Below are 13719 nucleotides of genomic sequence, written 5' to 3' on the forward strand. Positions count from 1 at the left end.
ATAGGATTTAGAGATGGTGACACTGTCTTCACTTTTCAAACATGCAGTAGCCTTGGAAGGTATGCCTGGAAAGGATGTGGCAGCAGGGAAACCAGTAGCCTCATTGTAAGGTGATTACAAATGCTAAACATGTTAATGAACATATTCTGAAATATAATTAACAGTAGTGTTACTGTCATATCCTGAGCAATATTTAGAATTTTGAGTGCAGTAAAATTGCATTATTACAACAGAAGAATCAGAAACCGCAGCTTGCTTTTTGGGTACATGTTATGTTTATAAACTTACAGAATATGATAAAAACCGCTAGGAAAATATTTTGCTTATTTCAGTTCTTTACCAGCAGATTTAAAAAACTGGAGGAAGATGTCTTTTTTTCCCAAAATCTCTTTCCGAGGGGAAGTTGAAGAATATCTCACCAAAGTGTTCCGAAATAATGAGGTATGTGAAAGAGATACTACTAATCATCAATAAATACTCACTAATTGAACACCATTGATATTGCTTTAGTTTAATATTTTGTCACTTTAATACCTTATAATAAGGTATTGTCTTCATATTAGACACAGATTTTTACATAGAATTCTATTTAAAATATAAAATTGTTCTTTATGCCTTTTGGCTCAAAGTAACATAAAAATATTTAAACTAAACTTGGCATAAATCTGAGACTTCAGTTTTGGTTCCCACTGAAGGATGATCACAGAGAAAATTAACCGCTTATTAACAACATAATATTGACAAGAAATACTCTCTTATCCCAGTGTAGAACCAAAAATACTATGGAGAATCTATTAATTCCTTAATGTCAAAGGACACAAAAATGACATTTTTGTGTATTGAGTAAGAATTACTAATTCACAGTTTTGAATCTACTTGTCTTGGTTTACTGGGATAGAATCTAGAATCAGTTTTCTGTTCAGGAAAACTGCATTTCTATAAAGACTTCAGCACTCATTTTCAGTGGGAACAAAGCTGATAAGACACTTTGTTATAATTTTTGGCCAGCGCTGGTATGTGGTGATCAAGGTCTATTGCAGCCCTGAGTTAAACAGGTGGAGAAGCTGCAGGGAGTGGAAACCCAGGACACTTGACCCAAGCTGCCCTACAAAAACTATGCCATACCATAAACATCACACTCACTATGAACTGGGGAGTTTGCTGGGAACAGCCCTCTTGCTTTAATGTCTGCTGTCCCAAGAGAGACTCAGTCACTACTGTCTACTCCCAAGGCCTACTCCCCCACTATATCAGCTGAGTATAACTCAGTGGTTTGTATTTTAATACTGTTATTAATTCTTGGTTTTCTTATTATTATTTTATTAAATCTGTTTCTGTTCCAACCTCTGGGTCTCCTTTCCTTTTCCCAGTTCCCCTCCCTCACTGAGGAGTCATCGGGTGATACAACCACCATCAAACCCTGACAGTACCTCAGAGCTCGTTAGTGAGCTTAGTTACTTTGGTCTTGCCAATACGACTGTTTTTCCAACTAGTCCTTTTCGTGAAATTTATGAGTTTTTCACTGGGATTAGGCCTCCAGACATAGACATTCTTCACCATTGCACACCACACAACCATATTCCTCTTTTTATAGAATGTTTATTCAGTACTTTTTTTGTACTAAGTGAGATGCCTCTCATGTGAATGTCTTTAATAGAAAATATCTTCTTTCACTTTCAGCTTATCACTGCTTTAGGTACACAGGAGGCAGAGAGTAAATATCAATCTCTGTTAAGTCGTCTATCTCATCCACCAGGTTTCACAACTGTTAGAGTTAACACCCAGTTGGCCTCAGTGAAACATGTGAAAAAATTGCTGTTTGAAGAGATCCAGAAGGTTTGTGCAATTTCTTTGTTACAGCATAAATAACAGGATATTTCATCTTTTGCCTGATTATGAGAGGTTTTCATTACTGGAAGCTATTCCTTAAGTTGATGTATGTCCACTAGTACTAACATTATGCAATCATATTAATTTCGTGCCAGCATTAAATGTTAAATGAAAATTAATGGTCTAGCAGTATTCCAGTATGTCCAAGAAAGGCAATAACAGAGGGAAAAGACAACCAACGCTTTTTCATATGGCAGATATGGACCTTAGATAGGATTGGGGTACTACTGTAGTAAATACTCTAAATGCATCATAAGTGTAGAGAAGATGGTAGAAAGAGATAAAGACTGTAGATCGGTATGCTGTATTCAGCATGTTTAGAGTATTTTTATTTAAGATTAAAAGAGAATGACTGTATGTCTCATTGCACAAACTGTTTAGTAAAGTGAGAAAAATCTGTGTTTTAGAAACAAGCCAGAGTGATGCCCAGTGATGCTGCTGTATTTTCTTTTTTTAACCTGTTTTTATTTTTTATGTGATTTTCTGAGGTTTTGCTTACCTTAATTAAGCATTTATTTATCTGATAATATGTAAGCCATTATGTTTAAGAAGTAGATTATTTTGCAACTCTATCCTAGACCTTCACTCTGTATAAAAAGATCCAGTTCTTCTTTAAGTAAATTATTAATACTAGTGGGTGTACAGGGAGCTATTGCATGACAGGAGCCAAGACATTTCTGTGATGCAGAGGCAGTTGACAGTATTCTGCTGGCTGGAATGGTAATGAGTTATGCTAATTTTAGCTTTATTGTAGAAATCTGGAGATGGGTATTGCAGTGTTATATTTTGCTTCAAGGGAAAATGCTTTGCTGAAAACTGAGTTAAGACTGGCTTTTCATGAACCTTTTATATTTTGAGTTGTGGTTATATTAGAAAAAGAAACAACGGTTTTTAGCATTTTTTTCTGAAGAGAAAATACTTATTTATCAGATGCAAAGTAATTTATGGTTTTGCATGTTTTAAGGTAATATTTTAGAATATTTTAGGCTAGAAGACATCTTTTTAAAGTCTAGGAGCAGGCTGTCGCTTTTTTTCAACTATATGTACAACTCATCTCTCAATACCCAATCAAAGTTATGCTGAAAAGAAAAACAAGAAGTTTTACCAACCTGTCATATTAAGTAAGATGGGTAATACATGAGTAGAGTTAAATGGTGGTTTATAATTGATAACATCAAAAAGATAACACAGATCAGACCCAAGCTTCTCTGATGGTCTTACTGTGATCAGATGACAACTTGACACAAACTGCTTCAAGAAGAAAGTGAAAACTAGTGGTAGGGTTATGAGTGTCAGAACACTGTTGCACTCCCTGCAGTCAGTTCTCAGTGAATCCCTTTGTGGCCTTCTTATTTTTCAATTCATTAAATGTTTTATATTTTGTATTTTAATATGGAGTGTCCCCTTACACTATTTTCCAACCTCCCTTAACTGTTTTTACTACATTTGGTTTTTGTACTCTACAGCTATACCTTATGAATGAAAAAATAGTTTTCGGTCTAATAAAGTACTTAGATATTTTAGTATTGCTTTTTTTTTTTTAATGAAACAGCAATTTAAAGGACTATGCATTCCAGTTCTTGAGCACCCGGAACTCCAAGACATCTTATTAATTCCTGTCATTGGACCCAGGTTTGAAATTTTCAGTCTTTAGTCTTAAAATGCCATAACACATATTTTACTTACAGATTCCTTGTTAAACAGTTATGATAACTAACCCACTATAAATGAAGCACAACTTCATTTATATTAAGACCTAATAGATAGTCCATATCCCAGTCAGGTGAGAGTTTTAGTTCTTAAAAGATGTAAGAAAGCATACAGAGAGTTCTCTTCTTATTTATGAGATTAACTTTTTATAGGGAAAATGTAACATGTCCTCTCTGGAAAACCATGTAGGTGGCAGACAGAAGAACTAAACTTTTGCAGTGGAATGTATTGGGTTGGCCAAAAAGTAGTTGCATTATGAAATGCAAATGAAAGGCAAACTTTTCATGGGGAAAAAAACCCCCTGTATTAAAAAATATATTGTCCATTTTGTTCCATTACTTCTTGCTATCTTTCAGGCAACTTCATGATTCCATGCTCAAATAAGTTGTTATCTTTATCAGCAAAAAACACTTCCAAGAATGATTTGATATCCTCATCAGCAGTGAAGGTTTTACTATTCAAGGCATTTTGTAAAGAACAAAACAAATGGTAGTCTGATGGTACCAGATCTGTCAAATTTGGTGGATGTGATAACACATCCCATCTAAGCTGCAACAATTTTCAATGAGTGGCCAAACTTGTATGTAGTCTAGTGCTATCATGGTTGAACACAGCACCTTTGTGATTCACCAATTCTGGATGCTTCTGTTTGATGGCATCATTTAATTCATCCAGTGGGTGACAGTACATGTCTGAATAAATGGTGTGGTTCCTTGGAAGCAATGCAAAACAGCCAGTACCTTTGAAATCCCAACAGCCTGACAGCATAAACTTCCTTTGGTGAATATCTGTGTTTGAAGTGCTTTGAGCTGGTTCAACACGGTTGCTCCACAATCTTTTCCATTTGTTGTTGTTGTAGATTATCCATTTGTCATAACTTGTTATCAAATTTTTCAAAAATGTATCGTTTTCTTCATGTTTCAAGAGAGAATCACAGATGTCAACGCGCTTAGTGAGATGAATTTCTTTGCGCTCATGTGGTATCCAAATATCAAGTTTCCTAATGTATCCAAGTTGTTTTAAATGGTTTTCAGTGCTCAGTTTTGATCTGTTAAGTTTATCAGCAATGTCTTGTGTCGTTCAACGCTGATTTGATTTGATCAATGCCTTTATTTTGTTGTTATCAACTTTGGCCTTCCTGAGCGTGGTACATCTTTAACATCAAAATCTCTGGACCATAATTTAGCAAACCAATTCTGACACTGCCATAGTTTTAAGGCATCTTCACCATACAGATCGCTTGCCTTTTTATGAGCTTGCACAGCAGTTTTTCCTTTTCTGAAGTAATACAGCAAAATACGACAAAACGTTCTTTTTGATTTTACATTTTGAAATCAATGCCAAATAAATAATTGTTAACAAAATTGTGCACTTTCTTTTTCTAAAACAAGCTTGAATTGTTAGCTATCAAATTACATAGTGATTTTGCGGTTTAGAATGAAGTTTGTTACATTTTAAGACATGTAAATCCATCTATTAAAAAAAAATGCAATTACTTGTTGGCCAACCCAATAGAACTGTAGTTAAATACAGGCAGGATTTTCTTCCACTGGAATGAGTCCAGAGCAAGACTAGAGAGACTGGATCACTAATGCTGAGAGGATTCCTGAATCAATTTTATCACCTATAAAATGACTAAAAACTACCTTCACAGTTCTTACTAGCAAAGTTCCCTGTACCTGGTTATACGTTATAGAAGTATTTAGCAGTTGTTAACCACAAAAAAATACCTTTACAATCATCTGGTCTAGGAAGGAATAGAAGATTATTTATCCATTCCAGTATAATTTATTTGTAGTCCTGTGTTAGATTCATAATAGCAGCAGAATGTATCAGAATCTGCTTTATTTTGAGGACTGGATTCCTTCTTGACTCTTTCCTTGGATTCCTCTGGGACTGCAATAAATACTGTAAATGTAATATATGTATATTTTTAATTATATTTTGACAAAAACAGTGCTTATGAACTACAGTTTACGGGGAGGGCACTTGGGTTTTTTCAGTATATATTTTTTTTAAACTGAACTATATTTTGTATTTTTAGGCGAGATTTAAAAAAATATGCATCTGAAGTCATTGTTGGAGCCCAGTGTGGATATGCAGTACTTCGAGGAGCGCATGTTTATGTCCCTGGAATCCTATCTACCTCAAGATGTAAGAGTTCTCTAAATACACCCAGTTAAGTTGTAAAGAGGATGGAAAATGTAACCCCTTGATGACAATTTCCAATAAATAGTGACATTAATTTTTCTTTCTATCCACAGCTGAAATATTCTTATTGTTGTAATTTATGGTAAATATGTATTTTAAGTTTTTCTGGCTTTTTTGAGATTTTCACTATTTCTTGCATTATACTTGTAATAAGTTATATGTAATTATTTCTCACTTGACCTGTTTTAAGTTCCTTTTTTCATATGAAATTCCTAGCTGAAGTGTTAGTTCTCAAGGACTTCAGTTTCTTGTTTTCATTTGAACATTTTTTTAAGGACCATGTTCAAAGTAAAACCTGGCTTTTTAAGGGCTTGTTGTTGTTTTTTTTTTTTACTACTGAATACTGTAACTTTTAATATGGAAGTTCAGTAGAATAAAGTCACGAAAGTCTGCTGCTTTCCAGTCTTGTAGAAAAGCCCCAGAAGAATAAAATGAATGCTGCAGCAGATAAATCTGGATGGTAACTGGATGTATGTTGATTATTCAGTAGATACTATTTCAAGATATGTTATTTCTTCATTCAGTCACAAAGGCACTTGCCTTCATGATCTTGTCAGATTCTAAGTTACGTATCTGAAAAAACGGATTTTCCTCTTTTTATTCCATTGGTGATTCACTTGATATTGTTAGTGTATGAGATATCTAGTAAAAAGGGGGTTTTATTGATGAGAAAAATCTTCAGTTTTAATGTCAGATTATTAAGAAATGGAAATTTTTGTTTTGATGCCTATGATACAAGATAAAAATTATACATGTTTAGTGTTTGGCAGCCTATTTATTTTTTATTTAAAGGTCAAATTAACTTTATGTGAAACCAATATAATTTTGGATTATTCATCTCATTATTCTATTGTGATGAGATCTACTAATTATCATGCTTATTATTAAACAAAGTGAGCCAGGGAAGCATTTATCTAGCCACTTAACTTCATTCCCTTTCAGAAAAAAACATTCAAGAAGTTTTAAGCATGGGCTTAAGTCCAATTCACTGAACAGGAATTGTTTTTTTCAGTCTAGGAGTTGATAATGAAATAAGTATATTGCCGTAGCATTGTTGAAACTGCTTATTTAGACAACCTCATAAATATTCAAATCCCTCTTTGAGTCGACTATTGATTTTTCATAATTGCTGCATGTAATTATGCATGCAATATCAATTCAAAGACAAGAAAAGATACTATAAAACTTCAGGAACACTTCAGGGGAATTGCAGATAGGAAAATAAAATAAAGGGTACGCTACCCACTTGAGGCCAAATGTAATAAGGCTGTATAAGCACAGATGGTCTAACTAGAGAAAAAAAGAGTACAGCAAGAACAGACATTTAACCACTGAACTTGAAACCCAAATGAGGGTAAGCCAATAAGGAGGGGGCTTTGAGTTTAATTTAACTAATCAAACTCTAAGCTTTATGTTTATGGAATGTAAATATAAGCTACAAAAAGCTGAAGAACTGTGAAGAGTACTAATGCCTTTTGAAAGGATGATTGTCAGCAGAGTGGAATAAAACTCTTTATGTTTGAATTCCTAAAGACATTGGCAGATATGCTTGATGGAAGAGTTGAATTGCTGCAAGTTTTTGTTCAGTGAAGTTTTAGCATAGAATATATGCTAAACAGTAGGCTATCAAATAATGCTTTGTGTCACATTGTGTAAAAAGAAGTTATGCAAAAAAGAGAAATGTTTAGTGATTACTCAACAAGTGTTACCATTTAAGAATTCCAGGGTATTTGTGCATATTCAGAAGGCCACTTGAAAAACGGAAAAAAAAGATTCTTAAATACAATTCAAAGAATTCTTGGGAAGCTGAAATGTCATTTAGTCTTACTTGTCATATCTTCTGGTTGCTCCAGCTAGTCAGACATGTCAGAAATGTAATTTTGGAGAATTGTTTATTGTTGTCAGTAGAGGCCTTTATTTTTAAGCATATATTTCAGCCAGTCAGCGGATAGAGCTTGCTCACTATTCTGCAAAATCACCTAAACCATCCTCCTTTTCCATCTATTTTTGTTCTAGCTTAGAAAGTTTGTTAAGTCTGTAGGACTACATTTCTGGAGTTTGATGTGGATTTAAATATTTTACTGATCTGGAGGGTTTTAATTGGAGATGTAAAACTCTTTTAGAGGATTATTGAGAACAGCAGTTGCCTTAGAGAGAAGAGACCCACACCAGAAAGATTGTTTCAATAAGAATATACAATCAGTTGTATCAAAGCAATAATTAGAGAAAAAGCAGCTATACCTACCTACCTATTGAGAGGTCATTAGACAAATTTATTATTGTTGTCCGTATACAGCAAGTGTGAACTTTGAAGTGTTTGATGTATTTGCATGCTTGGAGCACACACAGAGGACTGAATCCTGAAGAGTGTGCCTAAAACTTATGGGTGACTATGCAGTGATAAAATAAATAAAGTGAAGATTTGTCTAGCTTCTTAGAAAACAGGACACACTGTCTGATTTGTAAGCTTTTCTCTATCATTAGTTCTGGTCATTTGGTAGCCATCGTTCACCATGTACACTTTCAAGCTTAATATTGGTTAATCTTTTTCTTTGATTACATTAAGAAAGTTTACATTTTGCTGTGATATAGAAGTTGAAGTAAATATTCTACTGAAAATCCTAAACTATTTGGTCACTATGGTCTTGTCAAGTACACTATCAGTCTCTACATTTCTGTTCTTCTTTGTGCAGTTATGAAAGCTGGAGATCTGGTCTCGGTGTATTCAGATATTGAAGGCAAATGTAAAAGAGGAGCCAAAGAATTTGAAGGAGTTAAAATTTTCCTTGGAAATGGGATTTCAGAACTGAGTCGCAGTGAAATCTTTTGTTCAAGTGGCCCATTGAAGTAAGTCCCTAGTAACTGCAATCTACACCTCTAACTTTGCAAGGGAAAGGAAGAAGTTGGAAAGACATTTTGAAATGTTCTGTACCCTACATGAACCCACAAGATGGCTTTGACTGAGACCTATGTTGCGTGTTGGGATTTGCAGTATATTTTGAGAAGCATTAGTTTAAGGGATTGTAAGAATTGTACCTCCTGCACAATTCACATTAGTGACAATGCGATGGCAATTATTATTAAAGTACTACAGTAAGTATTAGCAGACTCAACATTTAGTTTCATATTGGCATCCAGATACCAGTTTACTTGAAAGGTAGGAGGAAATAAATGGGAACCTTTTCAGAATTTATGTTTAGTGTATGACTTCAATAATATAGAACAAACTGAAGTGACAAATATTCTCACTGTGGCAGAATTGCATTTTGGTAAATTGTTCTGTACCACTTTCCTATTTGGATGGAACAGAGCTGCAGCCTTGTCGATTTCTCCATCTCCTAAAAATATTTGTAGGAGGTTTTTTGGTGGGGCAGAGGACAGAACATAAGGTCAGATATCTTAAAAATATTAATAGCATTTTCCAAGGTAGTTATCTGTTTCAAGAATCCTTGCTTTTCTATTTTGTTGCCAAAGCATATGGCTTGTTCCTCTTCTGTCATCTAAAACATAAAAAGCAGTGTAGAAGAGCATGGACATCCCGAGAACAAACTACAAACAATTGAGTAAAACAAGATTACATTGTCAGAGGACTTCTGATTTATTAGAACTTAAATATAATAGAAGTAGTGGTAGGATATACCTGTTGAGGATTTGATGACATGGAATGGCAGTATGTAATGCTAAATCTGATGTCTCAAGTTTGCTTTCTCGTATCCTTTCTTCCTTCTTGTTGGACTGTGCAGTGCATATGCAAATAATACTCATTCCAACCCAATACATTCTATGATGCTATATAGTCATATTGTAATATAATATAATCAATAATACTAATTCTTGTTATCTTCAGTAATCTATTGTTTTTAGGCTCAGTATTGTTTTTCCTGGTTTTTCTTTGTATTGTCTATTTCCTTGTGCATTTGTCTTAATGAAATCTGTGTCAGAAGTTCATCCATGTTTAAAACTTTTATGTTGCTTCTATAGAATTTCTTTGGTTATTTGATGGGAATTTCAGACAGTCTAGAAAAATGGAGGAAGATCTAAATAGGAAATCATATGCCAGTGCCCTAGTGCATACATGGCTAGCCAAAAGCAGTTATGGATTGAAATTAACAGATTTAAATCTGTTTTTTTGCATCTCTTTATGTTATCAAGGCTTAGATTAGGTCTCAGTTTGTCTTGTGTACAAAATATATAAACTTGCTTTATGCAATGTTTATAGATAGTTCCAATTTATAATGTAGTACGTTTTTGTTATGTTTTACCCAACTTAATAATGCAATTTTAAGGAATATCAGATTACAAAACCTTAAAAGTATTCAAAAAAGTCTATCAACTAAGAAAATTTGATTTATGATTGCTTTCACTTTTGTAGGATTATTGTTTCAAGTTGCTATTTGTAAGCATAATGATTTTAATTGAATACTGTTAAAAATGATAAATCTGAGTAGTTTAAATTTTTTTCCATGTTTTTCAGTGGAATGGGCATAAGAATGACAGAGCCAGTCTACCTTAGTCCTTCATTTGACAACGTGCTCCCTAGTCATTTGTTTTTACAGGTATGTTTGTTACAGTAATACAGGTCTGTACTATTTGCAGAATATATAATATCCTCTAAGCACACATTAATACTTTGTATATTCATTGTGTATAATAGCACCTAATTCAGCCTTTGGATTTAAAGAAACGAAAGTGTTTAGAATGAAGCCAGTATCTACATGTAGGTGGTTCAATCATACTGTGTGTGAGATATGATAAGGGACTTCAAAGTGACAAGAGATATTAACTTAAAAATTGAGAAATTCTTTTTGCATATATACTCTGCATAGAACTTCTAGGTTTTGTAATTGGCCTATGAACTCTGAAATATAACCCTCTTTCAGGGTACATCCTTCTGTTGATAATCAGGAAAATCTCAAAATACTAGGTTTACTTTAAGTTGAAGAGAAAATCCTTATCTTTTTAGCCCTAATGAAAAAAATACACCTGAACAAAATAATGAAAAAACTTACAGTAACACAGCTTTCACTGCCTCTTACCATAAAACTGCACAGCTTCCAAAGAATGACAAATTTTTGTGTAGTTTTTATTGTAACATTTAAGACCATACTTCAGGATAGCTTCTCCTTTAACATCTTTAATATTTGTGATACCTATACTCCTTTTCCTCCACATTAAAACTAATTTAAAACAATACTCAGATATGACAGTTGGCCATCTGTGCTATGTTGATACGTAGGGTGATGAAATCATGGAACTAGTTTTTGTAGAACAGGTAAAATTCTGGATTTCAGTAGCTGACTAAGATAAAGTGAATACCTAAATTAGATTTCTAAGACAATTAGTGTGCCAACAATGGTATTGTATTTTTTGATATAAATATGATGATTTAGAAGCAGGGTTTAACAGAAAATCAAACTGTCCAGCCTTCAAAAAAAAAGTTATTTTAATCTTTAAAGCAAATAAACCCTTGTTCAGAGATATTGCAAGTTATCTCCTCATTTGATTTGTATAACTATGAAGGTAAGTCCTTAATTACATTGAATTGTCTTAGTCACTGTTTCTTTTGTCAGAAGAGTCAGTCCACCAGATGAATTATTTTTAATGCATGTATTGTTTGAAATCTTACTGTTTGTTACTATACTACACCAGTATGTTCATATATTGAATGTTCCAACAAAAAGGTAAATATAAAATATTTGTAATATACAGAGCTGCTCTGTGTCTGTGATAGTATCGGCTTATTTTATTTTGAGTTTTAGCACTGTAGTGTCTGTAGTCATGAACTCTTAAACTTAAGTCATAGATGTATGTAGCTTTAAATTAAAAAGGAGACCCTGGAGATTTCAGGTTTACACTGTCCCTTTTATATAATCCCAATAATTTGTATTCTGTTGAGGAACTGCCAGCAATATCATAGGTATCTTCACTGCTGAATGAGTTTTTATTTCCATGAGTTTGTTGATGACAAACGTAAGATTTGGAATCTGTTATATTTGTTTTTATGATAGAACTTGCCTTCTGTGGTTGTGAGCCATATTTTAAACCCTCAACCAGGAGAGAGAATTTTGGATATGTGTGCTGCACCTGGAGGAAAAACAACCCATCTTGCAACATTAATGCATGACCAGGTGAGAGAAGTCATTGAGCACTTTTTGTCTCAGTGAAGAAAGTCTGACCACTGTTCATTTGTACAGTTCACTGTCAGAATGCACAGATAATTTATAACAGCAAACAAAGCCACAAATACAATTGAGGGAGTGGAGCATCTCCCTTATGAGGAGCGGCTGAGGGAGCTGGGTCTCTTTAGCTTGGAGAGAAGATGAGACTGAGGGGAGACCTCATTAATGTTTATAAATTTGTAAAGGGTGAGTGTCAGTAGGAAGAAGCCAGGCTTTTCTCTGTGATGTCAGATGATAGGACAAAGGGCAATGGGTGCAAGCTGGAACATAGGAGGTTCAATCTGAACATGAGGAAAAACTTTTTTACTGTAAAAAATGACAGTGACAGAGCTCTGGACCAGGCTGCCCAGACAGGTTGTGGAGTCTCCTTCTCTGGAGACATTCAAAACCCGCCTGGACATGTTCCTGTGTGACCTGGTCTAGGTGATCCTGCTCTGGCAGGGGGGTTGGACTGGATTATCTTTTGAGACCCCTTCCAACTCCTAATATTCTGCGATTCTGTGATTTTGCTACACTTCAGAGTTACTGAAATGGGAGGAGTATCTTTATCACATAGTCACCATCACATTTAAAACTTTATTTGCTGCAAATTGATCTGTTGAAATATATTTCATTTCACTTCAAATGTTATTTATTTGTAATGGTGGAATTTGTAACATGCAAGGCAAAGTTACACAGGAATATGTTGATTCATGAAACTGAGAATAGATGGCAATCAGATTACTACTATGTGTCAAAATAATGCACGATTCTGTACAAAAACATACTAATCGGTTCCTAATCCAATTAACTTCCTTCTCGGTAAAAATTATCAATTATGCAATATAGATATGATCTTAGACTGAGTTTCTAGTCTGAATTTGTCATTCTAAGATAGAATGGACACGGTCATTGAGTGCTCCTGCAAGAAGTGATTTGGCTCACAGTAACTGAAGGCTGGACACCATTGACACAACATTAACTTCTCAGTCCTAGACCTACATACTGGCTGGCATGATGTACAGTCAACAGCTTATCTTTACTGAAGTTTGTTATTGTTCTGTTGGTTTTTTTTTTTAGCACTGCCTATCTTAGTCATGATACCCTTTCATAAGACTCTAGAGAACCATCACCAAGTAGGAAAAAGTTGTCATGTTTTCTTAGCAGGTGCTACTTGCTATAGCAAGTTTAGTAGAGTTTTTTGGTCTTTGGGTTTGTTTTTTTTTTTTTTTGAAGAAAGTATTACTGTTCTGGATTTTACTGATGCTACTGTTTCCTTTATGTTTAAATATTTAATGTGGCACACAGTGGTGTGTGTCTGTTTTGATTTATTTTGGGAGAGGAAAAGAGAAATCTTATTCTTACGTAAAATGAATAATGTGTAACTGTGATTACCCTCCTACCACATTTAAATTTATTCTAATTGCAGTATTTCCCAAAGTAACTTAAGTGACATCTCCATGCAACTTTAAAACCTGTTGATCTATTTGAGACTTCTACCCTCTTTCAAACAATTACATTTTTACCTAACTTAGTGGTGAGTAAAACAGTTCAAAACAAACAAAAAGAAACAAACAAAAAAGCCACTTCCCAGAAGTCAGACATTATAGGATCCCTTAGGGAGTGACTGTGCCAAGCAGCGGAGGCACACAGCTTCAGACTAGTACCTAGCCTGATGTGGATATCATGGAAAATATGGGTGAACAAGGACTATGAGAGTGGGGATCTTAGAATAATAAAATTCTGTAGG

At 34.3% G+C, this 13719-nt stretch overlaps 1 protein-coding gene across 1 annotated transcript in view; it reads left to right on the top strand.

Annotated features, from left to right (window-relative positions):
- Positions 1-366: 366 nt before the first annotated feature.
- The window catches only part of NSUN6 (NOP2/Sun domain family, member 6), an 18930-nt gene continuing 5577 nt past the window's right edge, over positions 367-13719 (top strand). The window contains exons 1-7 of the mRNA XM_010194372.1: positions 367-441; positions 1681-1836; positions 3443-3522; positions 5645-5754; positions 8505-8658; positions 10286-10367; positions 11820-11939. Coding sequence (XP_010192674.1) covers positions 367-441; positions 1681-1836; positions 3443-3522; positions 5645-5754; positions 8505-8658; positions 10286-10367; positions 11820-11939 — 777 coding nt within the window. The remainder of the gene's footprint in view (positions 442-1680; positions 1837-3442; positions 3523-5644; positions 5755-8504; positions 8659-10285; positions 10368-11819; positions 11940-13719) is intronic.

The sequence above is a fragment of the Mesitornis unicolor genome, unplaced genomic scaffold (assembly GCF_000695765.1).
Source record: "Mesitornis unicolor isolate BGI_N332 unplaced genomic scaffold, ASM69576v1 scaffold16271, whole genome shotgun sequence".
NCBI classification, from domain to species: Eukaryota; Metazoa; Chordata; class Aves; order Mesitornithiformes; family Mesitornithidae; genus Mesitornis; species Mesitornis unicolor.